General features: G+C 40.7%; 1 protein-coding gene across 3 annotated transcripts; it reads right to left on the reverse strand.

The window, feature by feature from the left end:
• Positions 1-3: 3 nt before the first annotated feature.
• TTC38 (tetratricopeptide repeat domain 38) lies at positions 4-18,558 on the reverse strand. Of its 3 annotated transcripts, XM_079305038.1 has the most exons (15): positions 18,403-18,558; positions 17,913-18,011; positions 14,215-14,292; positions 13,675-13,756; positions 13,170-13,341; positions 12,088-12,261; positions 11,183-11,258; positions 9,997-10,116; positions 7,781-7,840; positions 6,715-6,753; positions 5,873-5,954; positions 4,833-4,998; positions 2,587-2,746; positions 2,227-2,300; positions 4-1,793 (listed from the first exon to the last, which is right to left on the reverse strand). In XM_079305038.1, exons 1-15 carry the CDS (start codon positions 18,424-18,426, stop codon positions 1,700-1,702), a joined length of 1,500 nt encoding a protein of 499 aa, XP_079161164.1. In that variant the 5' UTR covers positions 18,427-18,558; the 3' UTR covers positions 4-1,699. The 3 variants fall into 3 exon arrangements, with proteins under 3 accessions (XP_079161164.1, XP_079161165.1, XP_079161166.1); XM_079305039.1 differs by lacking the exon at positions 17,913-18,011; XM_079305040.1 differs by lacking the exons at positions 17,913-18,011; positions 18,403-18,558 and adding an exon at positions 16,750-16,898.
• Positions 18,559-18,705: the final 147 nt, after the last annotated feature.

Genomic DNA, 18,705 nt, shown 5'->3' on the forward strand with positions numbered 1-18,705 from the left:
TACTTGCTTGCTCAACAAAGATCATCTTTGAATTTATTAAGGCAAAGCAGACAAAATAATCAGTCATGTTCTATTGAAAGTAGAGCTTTCATTGATACATTGATTACACCCTGCATAGCTAGACAGAGCTTTCTCAGGCTTTTGTTCCCTTATACAAGGTGTTACAATCCTCGAGTAAAAAATTACTTGTCCAAAGTCATCGCTTGAAGTGCACTTACTTAAAATAATAGTAAGAATCCAGTGTAACCTGTCCCAAGTGGATCACCCCCACCATGGCTGAACAGACAAGCAGTGATGAAGCTGAAGAGCAGCACGCTTATAAATCAGAAGACCTGAAGGCAAGGAATACCATCCCTTATGTGGTTTCATTATTATTGCTTTAAAAATAAGCTGTTTCTGCCTCAGGAGGATTGGGTAAAGCAAAATGTCAGCAAAACACTTCTACCTCTTGTTCCATGATGCAGGAACTCTGGGGCAGTACAGAGCCAGCTTAGAAGTGCTTTCTTAGGTCAAAAGGAAACTGTAGGACAAGGCTGCTGTAAGACATGGGGAAGAGCATGAGCTGGACAGGAAGGAGGGGCAGACCTGTGAGGCCAGGAGAGCTTACAGATGTGGAAGAGCTTTGGCAGTTGCAAAATTTGGGATTTCTATTCCAAAAGACGAGTTATGAGTTCAGTTTCAGTGTGAAATACTATCTTCTGGAATGCTATTGCAAGACAATGCATTAGCTCTGGGATGCTGCAGGAATCCAGAGGCACCAGAGCTCCCTCAAGGTCTGTGGCTCATGTTGTGCCTGACTTGCAGCACTGAAGTTTGTCCCATCACAGGTAGTGGGACAGAATTGTGTCTGTCCCCCTGAGCCCTCCTTCCATGGCAGAACTCCTTCCTGGTCTTCACCTCTCCGAAGTGTGTGCTTAAACACCAACATGCAGGGACTCTCTGGAGTGAGATGGTAGTAAGGCCTGACTATCCAAAAGCTCAGGGAAGCACAAAGACCCAGTCCAGCATACCCTTCAGAGATGGTATTGTTCAGCTGAAATCCAGGCTTTCTGAAAGATTTAAAAGTGCTGAGAGAGCACCCATGTCAAAATAGACATTATTCTTGTCTGGTTTCATTCACCCAGTAATGCCAGAAAACTCTGCTGTGCTATATTAAAAGGAAAACATTTATGAGACAGAGTTTTAAAATGTATACCTGTAAAGAGATCCTACAAAGAATACAGACAGATCTGTGACTTCTGCCTGAATGGGCTGAAAGCTTGACATGGAATTCAGTTCATGCCTGTATTGGCTCTGGCCCCACACCTTCCTATTAGCTTTATTTAAAAGCTCCTGTGCAATTTACTTTACATGTAGGCCAAATAACAAACTGAGCCAAAGAAAGACTGAAATCCAGGCACTGTTACTGCACTGTGTATAATCAGGGTCAGAGGGAACGTTCAGGAAAACATAGTAGAGCAGTAGTGCCTTTGGGATGCTCCAGAAAGCTGTGCATTATCAGCAAGTTTTCTTCTTGTGGAATCATCTAAGACACAACCCCCAGAAATGCAACAGTTCTGTCTTTTTTTTTTAAGGAAATTATTCTCAGATCTTTTTACCTTGAGTACCTCCCCAAATTCCTTCACAGTGCCCCTGCACTCCCTGCACCCAGACTTTGTGGAAAGCTCCTGGCTCTTCCAGCTGAAGCTGGAGGAAAGTCCTATGCCATGGAATGCACAGCTGCTGCCTTCCTGATCAGCCGCTCAGTCATTGGTGACTTTGGTCTCATCACATCGCGTTCATGCAGGAGACACCTGTGAAAGGAGAAGCAGGAGGGTGAGGAGTGGGTGATGAACATGCACTGTTCTGCCAAACAGGCTGTGCTGAGGCAAGCCCACGTGGCAGAGCACACCTCTGACTTCCCAGCAAAGCAGATGTCAGCAGTGGCACTGACTGGAGTTGCAGCAGTTCACCATAACACACATGGTCAACAGGAGATATTTGAACACAGAATCATCTGAAAATCAACTAGCCTTGAACATACATAGATCATCCATCCAGGCTGCAAGAGTGGACCTCTGGAATTGGAAGCTATTGTGCTTTTTATCCTGGTTAAATGTTGCTACATTTAACACAAATGCTTGTATATAATTTTAGCCTTAAATTTATTGGTTTGAATATATTCATTACTTCTTACTTTTAGCAACAGTGCTACTTCCACAAATATTTTTCAGGGGAAATACTCACTTTGCAAGGTTTCGTTTGGCCTTTGATTTAGAATTTAAAGCAGCATGAATCAATAACAGGCTGAAAACATCTCTCTGAAAAAAAAAAAAAGTCAGCAAAATACAAACTAGTAAGTAATTTATAATGTATTGCTGGTTACAATGTCTTGGTTACCAAACTGTTAAATTCACAGGAAGGAAACATACCAACATTAAAAATAAATAGCTAACCCTGCTAGTAAGTGTTTGCAAACAGGATTCAGTTACACGTTCAGCTTTTCACTGTCTAAGACAGAAGTGCTATTGATGAGGTAAGTGCTTAATGGTGGCTATTGAAAGGAGATTAAGTCACATCAAAAAATCTTTTCTGGATCTCCTTTACCTGAGCATCACTGCCTCCCACTTGGACGAGTTCATAACGGATTGGGTGCAGCAGGTCTACAGCTTTGTCACAATTCCCATTTTCAAACTCCACAAAAGCCTGGCACAGTGGCAGCCCCAAACTAGGAGCCAGGGAAAGCTGCTGGTCTTCATGAGGTGCTCTGTAGAACGAAAAAGTGGTTAACTTCCATAAGCCATATTTCATAATATTTCATAAATAGCCATATTTCAATGCCAGTCTGCCACTGCCTGCAGACAGTTTTTTTTTTTTTTTTTAACTATATGAAGCCTGATGTTTCAGGTACTTTACTTAGGTCGCATCTTTTGGTGTGGTTATGCTACTGTCACCTTTTTATTACTCATCCAGCAATCAGTTTTTATTTTCCTGAATATACCCACAAAAGGCACAGACCCAACCCTTCCTACCTCTGCAATAAACAGTTTGGGCTAGGAAAGAAAGAAAACAGTAAGTAAGAAAACTGCAGTTTCTCTTCTGCTGACCCCACCAGAACATCCTACTGCTAGTCCTTTGGCCGCATGTGGCCACCAGTCCTTGCACACAGCACCCAGTCATGACCTTGCAAACCAGCTCCTTCTCAAGTCAGCATTACAAAACTTCCTGTTTCTTTCTCTGGGCCAGCCTTCATTTTCCAGTAGGCAACACTGCCCTGTGTGTTTATCATTCCTTAAATAAACTGTGGCATCTTATAAAGATAAAAGTGCACAACAGATGTTCATTTGAAGCAACTTGAGACAGCCAGAGATGAAAATGATGGAACAATTCCTCATTTACATGTTATGTCCAGCATTTCCATGGAAAGGAGCCTGTGACACCAACCACCAGAGAGCGCCATGGAACACCCATGCTGGGACAAATTCCCAGCAACTTTCCATGGCTAAGGCCAGGGAAAAATACCGGTGCAATGCCAGATGGGATGATGTTTGTGTCCAGGTTGTATCACTGCTTTCTTAACACATTCAAAACGCCTCTGGGGTATCATTTATATATTGCATATTTGTGATAGACGTAAATTAATCCAATCATTAATATAGCTCCTTCAGCTCACAGCCTGCTTTCTCAAATAGTAAAATTAAGCTTTATAATATTTCAAACTACAACTAAAAATGTACACATGTATTATTAAGGCTGGAAGTAGATGAAAGGAAGTGCTGGGTGAAAGAATAAGTAGCATATTTGAACACATGTTCATTAAAACCTCTGTGGTGGGCAGTTTTCCGTATTTAAATATACTGATATATAAATAATAGGATATAAATAATAGATAAATAATAGGATAATTATATAACTATAAAATATTTATATAATTATAGGATAAATAATATATAAATAACAGGATAAATAATAAAATATATTTTGCATTTTATTCTTTAGTTAAATGAGACATACTTACGCTTGCTTTGAAATTTATTTCTTTTGATAAGTATTCTTAAAAATTATAGTATTCCTTGAAATTACATATCATCAGGAACAAATAGTGACAATTTCAGGTTCTCCTTCCTTTTTTAAAAGGCAAAGGAAGCAACAGATGTTTAAACAGCAGGCAAAAAGGGTGTAGTGGGGGAAAGAAATTTAATTTATATTATATATATATATATCTATATCTGTATCAACCCCTTCAAAAAAACCCAAGGCAACTCACAGTCATTTAATACCTAAGGCACACAAAACCCTAATTTTTTTTTAATGTAGTACTTATATATTCAACTTTTTCAAATAATTTAATTTGAAAGCGAAATATTCTAGATTATTACTTTAGTAGTACTTGAAACCTAATTTCCTGCAGATGGACCTAACAACACATTAAAGAGTAGCCATTATAATATCACTACCTATTAATATTCTCTTATTGACCTTTTAAATCAGAGCAGAAAATATCCACCACAGATAGCTGACATATTTTGTAGATTGCTCTTATTAGCATACTTTACTCCTTGTCTGTAACACAGCTTAGTGTGACCCCACTAAAAGGAAACAGATAGCAACTCCTCAGGTGGTGTCCATTACCTCAAACACAACAGATTTTTGCTCAACAAGATGAGAAACCCCTCAAGACATTAACTCAAAAATTAAATAATGATTTGGATCTCCTAACTGGATGTTGCCCTGCTTAAACCAGATGTGTCCCAATGACATGATAAAGCAGAGAGGAGCATGTTGGAGCTTCAGCAAGCCAGAAACATCACCGCCCTCAAGTTCAGAGGACTATTCACTGAACCCTTGCTTACCTGGCAAGTTCCTGCAGAGTTGTTAAAAGCTCCTCAGTAGTTTTGTGGTCTTTGGCTCCAAGAAAAGACATCAAGAAGTGCACATCATTGAACAGAAGAATGTGATCCTTGGTGTGCTTCTTTGTAACCCCAAGCAGATCATTCCACCTGTCCCCAAGCTTTACACCTAAGAGTAAAAATACTTCTCTCAATAACATTGCCATATGCAAAAGTATGAGTTTGCATTGTACTTTCAGACACTCAGCATAAAAAGTGTTCCTACTGAACTCAAGAGAATGTTTCCTGCTGTGGCAAAATTAATGCAGCAATAATACTCAGACAGCCTGCCTTATCTGGGCCAAGAGATTCTTGACTGTCAGGAATTTAAAGGTATTATTTTAGTCTGCATTGTGTGAGCTTCTGGATTTGTTATGAGATTGCTCATAATGTCTTGGAGGTGCTGCTCACCATGAGCCATCTGTAGCAATCACAAGACTGAGTGAGAAGATGGATTTAATAAAAACCCCAATACATGATTAGTGTTTTAGCAGAACAGTGTGACATACTGCCTGCAAATCATGTCCCCTGCCATGAACCCCAGTGTATAAACACTGACATAAAAAGGGGAAATGCCACTGAGTTAGGAAAGTACAAAAAGCCAGAAGGTGATATATCCATCCTAACTATTTCAATCAGGATCAAAACAGAAAAAAAGGCTCTAACTGGAAATTTACATCCAGAAAATGCTATGGGTTTTTAGAGGCTTATGCATTTAACTGCTCAGCCTCAGACCTCCAGGAACAATAGAAGAGAATTTTTCAAAGAAGTATGTGACCTATGCTAGCTGGAGCTGATTGCTATGCCACACTGGCATGGAAAATGGAAGCTCTTGGGAAGAATAAAGCTTATGGACATTATTAGGAATTTTACACTGATGCTTTCCTCAAGTTCCTTTTGAAACACTGATTGAGCCTGCTGTGTAATTACATTAAAGTACTTCCCCAACATGAATGGCAGGGGAAGGGAAAGTTACAAAAAAGAATGGCTAGAGGATATACTACCTTCCAGATGAAGTCTGTAGAGCATCGAACTGTTATCAACGATATCCAGGATGCTTCCACTTGTTAGGGTCTGGGGAGCAATCTGTAATCACAAGTATTCATAGGCTGGCCAAGTCATGTTCTAGTGGAAACTTCCTCAGATTATCAAACTTATTTTCACAGTACTAAATTAATTTTATTCTTCTATTAATTCAAAATTACTTGTTTTGTAATAGTCCTAATTGCATCTTTCTTGAGTACAGGAATTTGCAATGAAAGAAACTTTTTTTGGCTTTACACATGTTGTTTTTCTCTGTAAATATGGAGAATCACCACGGTATTTTTTTTTTCCAAAACTGTGCCATAAATATTACTTCATTTGATCTATGTTAGTAGACAGAAATCTGCCCTGCAGCTTTCTTAATGCTTGCAGTATTTTTACAATCCTTACAAAGATGTGCTATGTTATCTAATTTGATACTGCTTATTTACCAAGGTTGTTTTGAAATCCAGATGGTTGGCTTCGTACCTAACATGCAAAACTAGTTCTTTGTAAAGGTGACTTGACTTTATAAGAAAATTAATTTACATCCTTTAAAAGGTATGAATAAGAAACATGAACAGAATGGAAATCAGTACCACTGTAGCTCTTTGAAGCACTCAAATTATGTAACACTCAAGTCCTGGGGGCATTTTCCCCAGAACTGCTGAGAAGTAAGTAATAACAAGACTGTAGACTGTAATAACAAATGTAAACCATATTTATACACACATCACACACTGTGATAGGTTTCAATCTCACACAGAAGGAAGAAAGCACACTCAGTAGTGTTCTCAGTAAAGAAAAAAAGGCCCCTACTCACATGCTTGTCATAAATTGTCAAAGCAGCTTCATATTCCCCCTGGAAAAGCAAAGGAGGACTGTGGTTAACATGCAGACATAGCAGCCAGCAGAGACTGGCAGCAACCAGAGACAAACACATTAAAAGACATGATAACAGCTCTTCAGGACTGCCTGATCAAAACAAACCAAGTCAAAGAAACTTCAAGGTATTCAAAGTAGAAAAGCCTGGATTTAACAGGCAAAATGATCTAAAAATAAGTACCAATACTGGCACAAGTTTAGCAAGAAGGAGAAACATGAAGTATTGCCTCTCTTTCTAATGTTCCTTTCAGGGATTTTTGCAGAAACCAGTGAATCTCATGGTGCATGCAAAGAGATGGGTAAAAAAAACAGTTTTAAGTAGTCTTCAAGAAAGTTATGTAGATAGGAAGTGGCAAAATAAATAAACTATTGGACTCCTGTTGAGAATTATGTTCATGATACTTTGCTTTCTGGGCAAAGGACGCTGCCTTCTCAAGGATGCCACATTTATCTACCTAATTAAGCTGAACCCCACAAGTGCTATGCATTTAATCCAAGGAAATTCTGACAGGCTGGATAAAATTACAACCATTTTTAAAGATTTTTAAAGGTAAGAATAAGTAACAATAACTAATAGCACTGGTAACCCAATTTAGAGTTTATGGCCTCATTTTTATAATCAGCAAATTTTTGGGCCAGAAAATGAGTACTGAATTTGGGAACAATTTTGTTAATTTTTATCTCAAATTTAGAGATCCAAGTTCATCTTGCTATTGTGCTAAATGTAATTAGTGAGACTATTGGATCTGCAACATGCAATAATCTCAAAGTAATATTTCAACACTCCTAGAAAGATACCAAAACTTTGAACCAATGCAATTAAAATTCTCAAAATAGCAGTATTAAAGTACTATGCCACTTTGTAAATGAAGCATTGTGCTATTTTATAAAAACATCCCTTTAAATAGCTGACACAACCCCCCAGTAAATGTTAGTTCTGCCTTTTAAATAGCTTTAGTTAATCTATCTGGAACATAAAACGCATGTATGAAAATACCTCTTACCTTTTCAATGTAGTATAAAGCCCAGTGCCAGTAATTATGGCAAGCAAGCATATCACTGCTCTGGAGAGAAAATTAAAAAAAAAAAAAAATTTACATATTTACAAAATAACTTCTCTTTTCAAGTTATCTAGTCAGGTTTCTGTTTCCTCCTTCAGCAAAACTGAGTACTTCAGGAGACACAAAAAAGACAAGAAAATTAAATCAGCTTCCAGGACACCTCCTTTGGAACATTTGTCCTTGCAGCTATTAGGGCCAACACCTCAAACCCAAGGTTTCCCCCACACAGTTTTCCAGATAAGAGTTTCACTTGGATGCCTCAGAATTCACCTTTCTTCAGCACCCTTTAAAAAAATTAATCCACATCTATAAGAGTAAGATTTGTCTCATCTAAAATTTAGGCATCTCGTCTGATGTATCCTGGCCAGATAGTGGAGAGAGAAGGATATTGATGCCTTATGAGGGCCATTTGTCCCAGCCATCTAGAACCTACCTCAGACAAGGAGGAATCACTTTTTAAACAAGTTTTACTCCAGGCTACAGAAGCTGCAGGAGATACTAAAAACACTGGCAACTCATCAGGCGAGATGAATTTTTGCTGGATTGCACCAATTTCACACTGTCCTTTCCAGCTGGTATCTGAACTTCAAATCCTCTTCACTAGACTGCAGTTCAAGGCAATTGCAGTTCATTTTTGTGAATGCATTAAAATTAGACAAATGTAGTTCCATAATCCTTTGATGAAAATTAAAATACCAGAAAGGTTCACCCCTCTCCTCCCATGCTCTCCAAGTTCTGTAGTTAAACTTCATGTTCTCATAAGTGGAAAAAAAATCATCTTTACTGTTATACTGACAACTGTAACAACCACTTTCAGGAAGCACAAAGGTAAAGGTTCCAACTAAATGTCAGGACCTTACAGTGCTAAGATAAACATTCTGGTAATCTTTGCTTGTTTAATATTAAATCACAAACCAAACCCGAGCAAGAGAAGCAGTTATGTGCTTGGCACAAATACTGATAATATCAAGTTGAATATCATACTGCTGTTCCAAATGTCATACAAATAAGATCATGGAATTACCTGTCTAAATAATGCAAAACATTTTCCCTGCTGCTAAATTTGAGCTCTGAAAAAGACTAAACTGCTAGAGAGATGGGGGCTTGCACTTGATTTTATTTGGATAAAGAATATGAATTGAATAAGAATAAGAAGTTGAATGAGACATGCAACTATTTTAAGAAGCAAGAGTTTAAAAAAAAATCAATCCAAAAGTCACTGACTGGGGTTTTTAAGGTATCATCCAAACTGTCAACCCCCTACATCACTGTTACATTAGAACTAATTTATTAAAAGACCAAATGCTTTCTGGGAAGTGACAGGTGTGAACTTCAAGCAAGAGTTTTCTGTCTGCACTTCCAAGCCCAGTATCTGAATGCTTAACTTAAAAAATTAAACAATAACAAAAACAGCCTTTCTAGTTTGACTATCCAGTCCTGTTCTTTGGGTGAGGTGGAATAGTCAGCTCAGATGACTTTAAAATAGACTCTTGTGTGTTCTAGCAAAGGAGAACCTCACAACCCACTGGGTAAAAGATGTCAAATACAAAATGAAACTTAATTTACAGCAAAGGACCACATGACAGACTAATTAACCTGTTCAACAGTCTGAAAGATGGGATCAAACATGTTGGATATATAAGGTAACTGATACACTAGAAAGTAATTAGTACACTAGAAAAAAAATAAAAGTATAATTTCTATTTTCTTCACAGTTATTCTTAAAATCCTCTCCCCGTCCAGAAGCAAACAACTATTTTAGTGTTTTGAAACAGTTGATTTGACTGTGTCATTTCCCACCTCATCTTAGGTACCATGAGGAGATTTATCCAGGTCCTTCAAGGGACTGTCAGTGTTTTCCTCAGCTGAGGCAAAAAGCTTGTGAAAGAATCACTTCACTTTTATAACCACACAACAGATCACAAATAGGGACAGCCATGTGCCTTGTAACATGCCACTTCTTCCTGCCTCTTGCTTAAAAGCTGCATAGAGAGTAGCAGCACCTCAAGGGAATACTTCCTCTAGCATGCAAACTCTGCATTGATTGTAACAGGTCTGCAGATAGGAAGGAATTGCAGGCAGAGCACTCAAGAACTTGGCTGCAGGATGTAAAGAAAATCTAAAAGGAGCTTTTTCAGGGATGCCCCAAAAATGTTTACCTTCCAGTTCTTTTCCGTTTCCTTCATGAATTTTAAGCCTTTCTCCACCTCTGCTTTCATTTCATTCACATGAGCTATAGTATGGACAGACCACGCATCTGTCTGATTTATGGCCAAAGCCTATGAGTGAAAAACAGGAAAACACAACGAGCCTTACTTACTTGCAAATACAGACATTTATCACTGCTTATCTAGAGACAAGAGACTACTTTTTCCTTGGTGCATGTTAAATACATCCTTGTACCACTCCAACTAACGACAGCCCAGAAATCTGATTTGGACAGAAAAGGAAGACAATATTTCTTGGCTGACTTCACTTCCCAGCTTCTGCTGAAGGGAAACAAACACCTGCAAAACACTTTAAAGTGCAGGCTTTGATGATGACTGTGAAATGACATCTATTTCACAGACATTCATCAATGAAAGAACTGCAGGCACAGGCACAATATATTCCATGATAGATAAGTATCTATTTTCCAAAAATGGCCAGCTCTGAGTCAGCCAATTCCTCTTCCTTGGCCTAACAACTCCCACTAGGCTTTTGGCATTTTGCAAAGTTAGTCATAAACCTAGTAAAGGTTAAGTTTTAGCATTTAGTCTCTATTGTCACTTTCAGCAATTTGATGTAATAGAAGTTTTGTCAAGAACATCCATTAGAGATTAATTGTGTCTGAGACTCCTGGAGGACAGGATAATCCTGAGGATTGGAGAAAAGTCAATTATAATTACTATCTTCATAGAAAGGAAACAGGCTGGCTAATATTGATCCCCAGGAACACTGTTACAGTTAATTGTTCAATAATCAAGGAACAAGCATCTAAGAAAAAGAAGAGAGCAGGAAGCCAAACAGGACTGATTGTCAAGAACAGACTACATCCAAACAATCCAACATTCTTTAATAGGAGCAAACAGCCAATTATATATGTGGGAAGCAGCAGATGGGCTGATACATGGACTTTATAAGGGTGTTCTGACCCCACTTGACAGGGCATGCCCATAATACAGTCCAGTGAAACTGCCTTGGTGGGGCAGGAATGCGAGAATAGCCATCAACAAGTCTCCCAAAGCTCTGTGAGCATTTCCATGTTGATCTGTATCTCTTTGTTACTTTGACTAACAACTGGCAGAAACCAGCACCCTGTCTGAGAATGCTCAAGCCTTTTAGCACCAACAGCAGGCAGTTTACCTCATGGGCAACCTTCTCAGCACGGTCAAAAAGATTTGTTTCCACGAGTCCAAAAGAGTAGTAGCCCTTCACATAGCTAACAAAAGGGGGAAAAAGAGCACATCATCTATTTATAACTAGGTTTAATCCAGGATTGAAAAAAACATACTGGAAAGAGCATTTAACTCAAAAAAGTTCTTGCAGTGCAATTTACAAGGGTTCAAGCTCACAGAATACAGAACTGCTAAGCTAACCCCGAGGAAATGAGTGACCCTGAGACACCAGCATGGCAAACAGTGACAAGATGCACATCAGAGCAGACATCTCCATCTCTGGATGAGATGCAATCACCAGCTACACAGAACCATAACAGTTGCAAGATGCAGAATTAAAAGGCTAGAAGTGAGACACTGCTGTCACCAAAGCTATCTGAGGATCTCAAAGGCAATCTTCTACATTTTCCCCAGTGCCCACAAAACCACAGGAGGGTATTTTTACATGAAGTGGCCCTTTAAAACGGGTTGTAAATCATCCCCACTAAGCCATAAAGGCCCAATATAAAGGAAAATTAAGGATATTATGTGCACCTGATTTATTTAGTGGATCAAGATGAATAGTATTTTTTCAGAAGAAATGGAGAAATTTTGCCACTGCCCTGGGTGAGGACATGATTTTATCCTGTGTGTTACCTACTATGTGCTATACTTGACAGCAGAGACACACAGATCACTTAAGAAAAAATCCCTTAACAGTGTCAAGAGGGATACTGAAGACACGTGTGGTCAAGTTTGATTAACTTCTAGACTCTTGATTTTTGTCAACATGTCTGTTTCCAAAAGATCCTGAACTTGCAAGTCTGAACTTACAAAACCATGTAGTCCATGCATGCCAGACAAAGAGCAATTTCCAAGTGAAGCATGACCCACCTGCTCAGTGGAACATCACGTGTCCAGAAAGGATAAACACGGGCAACAGAATCTCTCATCTGACGTTGATATCCCAGGTAGAAATAAGTGTCATGGGAAAATTTGAGGGCTAGCAGGTCAGTTGGGTGGTTCTGCAGAATCTGTTCCCATAGATCACAAGCTTTTGGAAGTTGGCTAGAAATAAATTTTTTTTTTCCATCACTGAATAAAGGCACCCATGCCCTGAACTTAAACAATGCTGAAAAATAGAAAATTCAACACAAAACTACTTATTCTTTTCCTTGAAGGAATTATTTAGTCTTTTCTAAGCTAATAATGGGATTATCTTCATTTGGAACCTTCTGAGGAATTTTACGAAAGAAATCACTGCAACACACAAGGAAATGAAACAAGCTTACATCATAAATCTAAAAATTTTCCTGCAGAGCTGAATAGTTCCTACAGGGATCCACCATAATTAATGTACAAATACACCTTCCCTCTCCTTTTGTGGGGATCAAACCCAGTGGCAGGGCTTCAGTAGCTTCCTCATTTCCTTTGCTGAGATGTGAGGCAAATCCATGCTCACCCATTTGTTTCATAAACAAATAATGAAAGTGAATCATTAGCCCATATGTTCTGCACTTCATATAAATCTATCATATGGAATGAAGCAGGGAGCCTCTACAGCACGTTTGACACTAATCTCCCTGTTTTACAGCAGAAATAGGTTTTGACATAGGAGGCCAGAGAAAGAAGTCTGTAACTTTGCTCCTGTGCATCTGACTGGACCCTACTGCAGCCAAATACTTCATTTCCTAGTTCTAAACCCACTGATGGATCTGTGGCAGATTTAAAACTTGGAGTGCTTAATGCTAGGAAGTGGTGGCAATAGAGCACTTTACCTCCTACAGTGCTGTTCACCAGCTAGACATGGCACTTCGAGTGGAGAGAGAAATTCAGATACAGTCTGTGACATCTCACCCCAATCCTTTGCTAGATGTCAGCTAACATCACAAACCATTATTGCCAACCTTCACTTCTGCCTGCAGTAGACAAAGGAACTCTTCACAGTCCCTTGACCAGGGTGACAGAGGACTCACCCCCTGGCAAACACATCCAATGCTGACACATGAAGCCTCTCCCGCTCTGTCAGTGGCTGTGACTTGGAAAGTGCCACCATGGCTCTCACGGCGCTGTCCAGCTCCTTGTCGAGTCTCACGGTCCTTCCAGTGCCAATCAGCTCCAAGCCATTGGCAATGACATGTCCCATCGCTGCAGGAAACAGCACCAGCACCAGCTGAGCTCACAGCAGAGCCTTCAGCTCCACAAAACACCAGAAGAGATCAACATTTGCAATTAACCTGACTTGTGGACACAGAGGTCCAGGAAGTGTCCCAAGTCTAAAGTTTTCAGAAGGTTTTCATGACAGTTATTCAAACATTTTGTGAAATGAAAAGAAAAAAACACCACACAGAAAGCATTCTGCCTGCTCTAGATTTTGAGGAAGTTTTACAGAATTCTATCAATAAACAAAATCAGTTAAATACTAAGACAACAGGCATTAACCTACCACTTTCCATGCTCAGAATCAAAGGTTATACTCACCAAAGTTTGGATCTGCTGCCTTTAGCTTGGAGAGACATCCGTCAATACCTCCAAGGCTCTCATTATTGGTCCAAGTTGCATACTGTAAGAGAGACAGAGCAAGAGAGATTGAGACATCCTCTATGATACTGGACTTCTTTTTATTCCCAAAGATACTTACAATTCAAAAGCAAGGCAAATGACTAGAAGACAAATGTTGCACTCAGGTAGGTTTAGTGAAGTAGATAAACTGGGGTTTAATATAATTCAGTCACCAGCAGAACCAATTACCCTGGATATCTATGGGACTTTTGTCAACTGGCTGATTTGTTGGTATCAAGTGCAATGAGCACACTGCCTGAGATTTTCACCTCAGCTGCAGCATCTGGCACAGCCCTCTGCTCAAAAGGGTTTCCTGCTGCCAGCTAAAGGCTGAACTCCTGTGGTGGCTTGATTTTGAGGCTCTCCCAGGTGATAAGAAATTTAAGTATCAGCTACAGAAAAGAGTGTTTCATGCACGAATCCCTTCGAATCACATTTTCTTGCACTTTTTGGTCATACCTGTGTCAGCACAGCATCGAAGAGCTTACAGGCTTCATTGCTGGTCGTGGACAGGACAAGTCCAGCATCCTGCCAGGCCTGCACAACAAACAAACAAACAAATAAAACACAAACATGCTCTTTTTACACCCTCATCTTCCAGGCAACACTGACAGATGTTCAAACTGATGCTGTTCTGATATTTTCATGAGCTGTGCACTTTCAAAAAGAAAAGTTGGAAGGACAGAGTGAGGTAGAAACAAACCTTTTTTTCAGTTGTAGTTACATCTAAGACTCAAATACTTGGAGCCAGTAGTGAGACTAAAGAAGCCAATAATTACCAAGTGTACCATAAGATCTTAATGGGTTGCCCATGTTGGAGTCTGAAAAACAGAGCTCTCTCTGAGTTCCTCAGAGAGAGATTAAAATGCAAGGTTTGAATTAAAACCTTTGGATTGATTGAAGTATATAAAGCCACACATACATGAACACAGAGGTGTAAGTTTAAGTTTTAGATAAGTAAATAAGTAAGTAAGAATATGTTTTAAGTACCTTGAAAAGTAAAAACCCTAGACATGAGTGTAGAAAACAAATCTTAAAAACAAATTTCAGTGAGAACTGAAAAACATAGTCTTAGATATCAGTGTAGAAAACATGTCTCTCTCCGTGAGAGCTCCAAAACATAGTTTTAGACAAAATAAAAATATAGCAAGAATATTGCTTACATTTTTCAGATAGAACAGATTGACCATATGTGTAGATTATACGCAAACTTTCGTACTAAGAAATTAGAATTCTAATAGGTTAAGAAGAAATGCTTCAGATTCATGTTTTTAGCTCATTGGGTAATTTGTAAATAAGAATCTGTGTATTAGAGTGAGAGCTCTCTCTTCCTGCACCATCATCATCATCACTACCACCGCATGAAGAAGAGGAAGAAAAAAACAGAAGAAGAAAAAAAACCAGGGAGCATCTGCTTCCTGAGACTCTGTATGAGCCTGCAGCCTCTGTCTCTGCTCAGGACTCTGTACTAGGCTGTGACTTTGGCCTTCTCAGGGCCTTGCACTGGAGAGCTGCTTCTACTTCTAAGTGGGACTCCTATTTGGGACTCTGCTGAAAGCTTTTATCATGGACTTTAACACTTAGGACCTTTTGCCTTTTGAGACTGATGTGCCTTTAAAATAAACAACTTTATAGCACCAATAATTGCTCAGCTCTTTTTAAAGAGAATCAAAAATCCTGACAGCCCAGCTCAGGATGACAGTGCCATTCTGAGTTCATTACAGCTGTTGGTGAATTCCTCTTCTACAGGCACACCTCATGTGAAGTGAAGACATGGTAAAATAAAAACCTGTTCCCCTATAATCTATAAATCTGTATAAACAATATTGTTCTTATGAATCAGTTTGCAGACCAAACAACCTGGTAGAGCTAAGTTTCTGGAGTTAACCTATTGAAAATTTGGATCAGATTCATACACAAGCTTAAAACAATATGAACATGGGAAATGGATAAAGCTAAAATTAAAACAGAATTGGTCTGCCATAGTTTCTAGTAACATAACATGACTGAGGCACAACATCTTCTGGCTGGTTGCTGGCAAATGAGCAGAGCTCATTTGAGAAACTGCTCCAATCACTTCAGGGTTACTTCAATGCAGTATACAGAACTTAGAGGATATTACAAAAACAGACCTGCAGCAAGCTAATTCTCCTAATGGGGGCTTAGTCCTTCCTGATGCTGCAAGAATTCAGCTCTTCTCATTTTACATTTTAAAGAACTTCCTAGCTATAACAATCTGTCAAAAATTTTAAATAACCGTCAAAGACAACTTTATTCATACATCCTAAAGCTTTCCCACTGTGATTGGATTAACGATTCATATTCCAACAGCTAAAGCAATTGAGCCTTCAAATTACATGCCTGAAAGACTAGACCTGAATCTAAAGTTACACATTTTCTTTGCAATTCATACTATAACCATACATACAATTCACACTATATACTAAAATTGGCTGGAATAAACTTCCTAGCACAATTTGAAGCACTAGAAAGCAGGCATTCCATATCTGCACAGGACACACTCTCTGTGGGTGTGGTGAGACTTTGCAAAAAGGTCTTCATCCATCACAGCCATACATATTCATTAAAATATGTGCTTCTTACCTAATACACAGGACTAATTCCTATAAAGAATTTTAATGCATCTTCCTTCTACTGGAGGTTCTTTTATGGTCCAGGGGAATCATAAAAAGGAGTCTCGGTTAATTATATTCACTGAATGCTTCAATATTAAAGGCGACCTTTCGTGAACTTTTTCTTTGGGCATGTTTCTGTGTTACATAACTTGCAAAAAAACCACTGTAGTCCTTCTTACCTGTTTCTCCACTGGCTGCATACCTTTAAACCTCTTAATCTTTTTTTGTGAGTTAGTCTTTAAGCTCTATTCAGCAACCTTGGGGGAGCTGAAGATTTTTATTATCTATATCATTTATCATCCAGGAAAAGAATAAAGAGAAAAGTTAAGCAGGTAGCAAGGTTAGGCTTGCTACTTACAGGCTATCTGCAAAGTAGGCCAGGGGCCACTCTCAGCATCAGTTATCAAAAACAAGCTTCGCATGGAGCAGGTCTCTGCATCACTGTCTGTTTCACACAACAGCTTGAGTGCTTGCCAAGCAGAAAATTATGTCCCATTCTGAGGGGATTTGATGATAATTCAAAAGAATGGAAAAGTCTGTGTGTGAGGACCAGAATAAACCAGCAGAACAAGGGTTATTTGAAAGCAGGCCTGCATCTCTCCCTAAGGACACCGCTGATCTAGCTGAGGTATGTGCTATTTCCAGCAACTCTGGAAAGCCTCTGTCCTGCTATGGCTACAGCCCACCTGACTGACTCCTCACTGGAAAATTCCCACTCTGGCAACAGGAGAATGGCAGCAAGACTGTGTCCCATCAGGGATGCCACTACTCTGGCACTACTCTGTGCCACTACTAGCACATCAGGACAATGGGCTACAGGAAAGAACCATCCTGAGAGATGTAAAAGATGTGCTCCATACTAACCTCTCATTGCCAACTGAGAACTAAAGAACTACTGGGATTACAGAAAAGGCAGCACCCCTTGTCCTCTAGGATAAGGGGTCCTGCCCAGACTATTTGGGACAATCAGGTCCTGGGGCTTCTCTCTAGTGAGGTATCAGACTATGACTGAAGAAATCCAGAAGGGAATATGAGTGGGTAAAAATCAGCCTCTAGAGTCTGTAAGGCAGTTACCAGTTCCCCTTCCCACAGAGGCTGCCTTTGGTTTCTCTTAGACTGAACTCCCACAACCCCCTAACTCCAGGAGAGAGTCTTCTCTGCGATGTCTCTTATAATTGGAGAGTCATGGCCTTTGCTCTTCTCACTGCTTCTTGCTGAGACCAAAGCCTTGCCCTTTTCCCTGCTCTAAGATTAGAGTTTAGTCATGAGATCTTGCTGACTGTTTATTTGTATTTTTTTTCTCTGATAGAATCGTAGCTGGCCCTGAGAATTGTGCTCTCTGTGGGCTGCAGCTGGCACTTCTTGAAAGCCTTGCGTCCCCAGAGCTCTGTCAATCATGCACCTGTCACACGCAATCTTCAAGACTTTGTTTTAACCTGCCACTGCCCTAATTAACCAAAACACAACCATGAAAGGAGTTTATCAGAAAGACAGCATGCAAATTACTCAATCAGTAAGCACCTCCTTTAGGTTGCACCCTTTGACCCGAGGCTGACTTTGAACGCCCGACCACCTCCGAGGCCCACGGAAAGGAGGGGTGGGTGCCGCGGGACCCCTGCGCTGGGGACAAGACCCAGAGATTCTCAGACATGGGTCTGCTTTCTCAGTAGAAGGGACGGGTGCAGTGACCCTTTCCCCACTCCAGATCCCAGCAGCAGCTTCCCTGCTCCGAAATCCACCCGAGTGTATGAGGGTGAGCTGTAGCCACAGCGAGCCCGGCTCAGCTCCGCGCCCGCCGCAGCCCAAAGCCCGTCAGCAGCCCCGGAACCCCCACAGAGGTCACACGCCGCTCCTGAGCGCTGGGCACGGGCAGGACCGAGCCTTGCTGGCTCAGCGCGTCAGTAGTGCCGTCCCCTCGCAGCCCCTCACTCTGCCGTTCCCCCGGCAGCCCCCCAGCCCCGTCCGCCCCTCACGCTGCCGTCCCCTCGCAGCCCTTCAGCCCTGCCCTTACCTTGCAGTCCCTCAGCGCAGCCATGGTCCCACTGCAATCCCGCCGCTCCGCGGCTCCAATGAGAGCGGGGGCGGAGCCGCCACGGGCGCGAGCGGCGGGCGGTGGGTATGCGCGGAGCTTCCGCGCCGCCTCGCTGGGACGCCCGCGGGAGTTCGGTGGCCATTATTTGCCCCCAGATCTTTTTTCCTTCTTCCGGACCCACCTCCGGCCCGCGGTGTCGAGGTTAAATAGTGTTCTCACCACCTGCCCTCCGGAGGAGGCTCCGGTGCCCTCGGGCTGCGGCCCCAGCCGTTGGGCCACCCC

This window comes from Erithacus rubecula (assembly GCF_903797595.1).
Source record: "Erithacus rubecula genome assembly, chromosome: 4".
Taxonomy (NCBI): Eukaryota; Metazoa; Chordata; class Aves; order Passeriformes; family Muscicapidae; genus Erithacus; species Erithacus rubecula.

Excerpts from the sequence above, each read along its gene's own strand:
- TTC38 (XM_079305038.1), bottom strand. The coding sequence starts at position 18,426 with ATGGCTGCGCTGAGGGACTGCAAG. Across the intron at positions 18,012-18,402 it reads CTGCGCTGAGGGACTGCAAG|CGCAGGGGTCCCGCGGCACC; the intron begins GTAAGGGCAGGG and ends TCTTGTCCCCAG. Across the intron at positions 2,301-2,586 it reads TGGGAGGCAGTGATGCTCAG|AGAGATGTTTTCAGCCTGTT; the intron begins GTAAAGGAGATC and ends TTTTTTTTTCAG.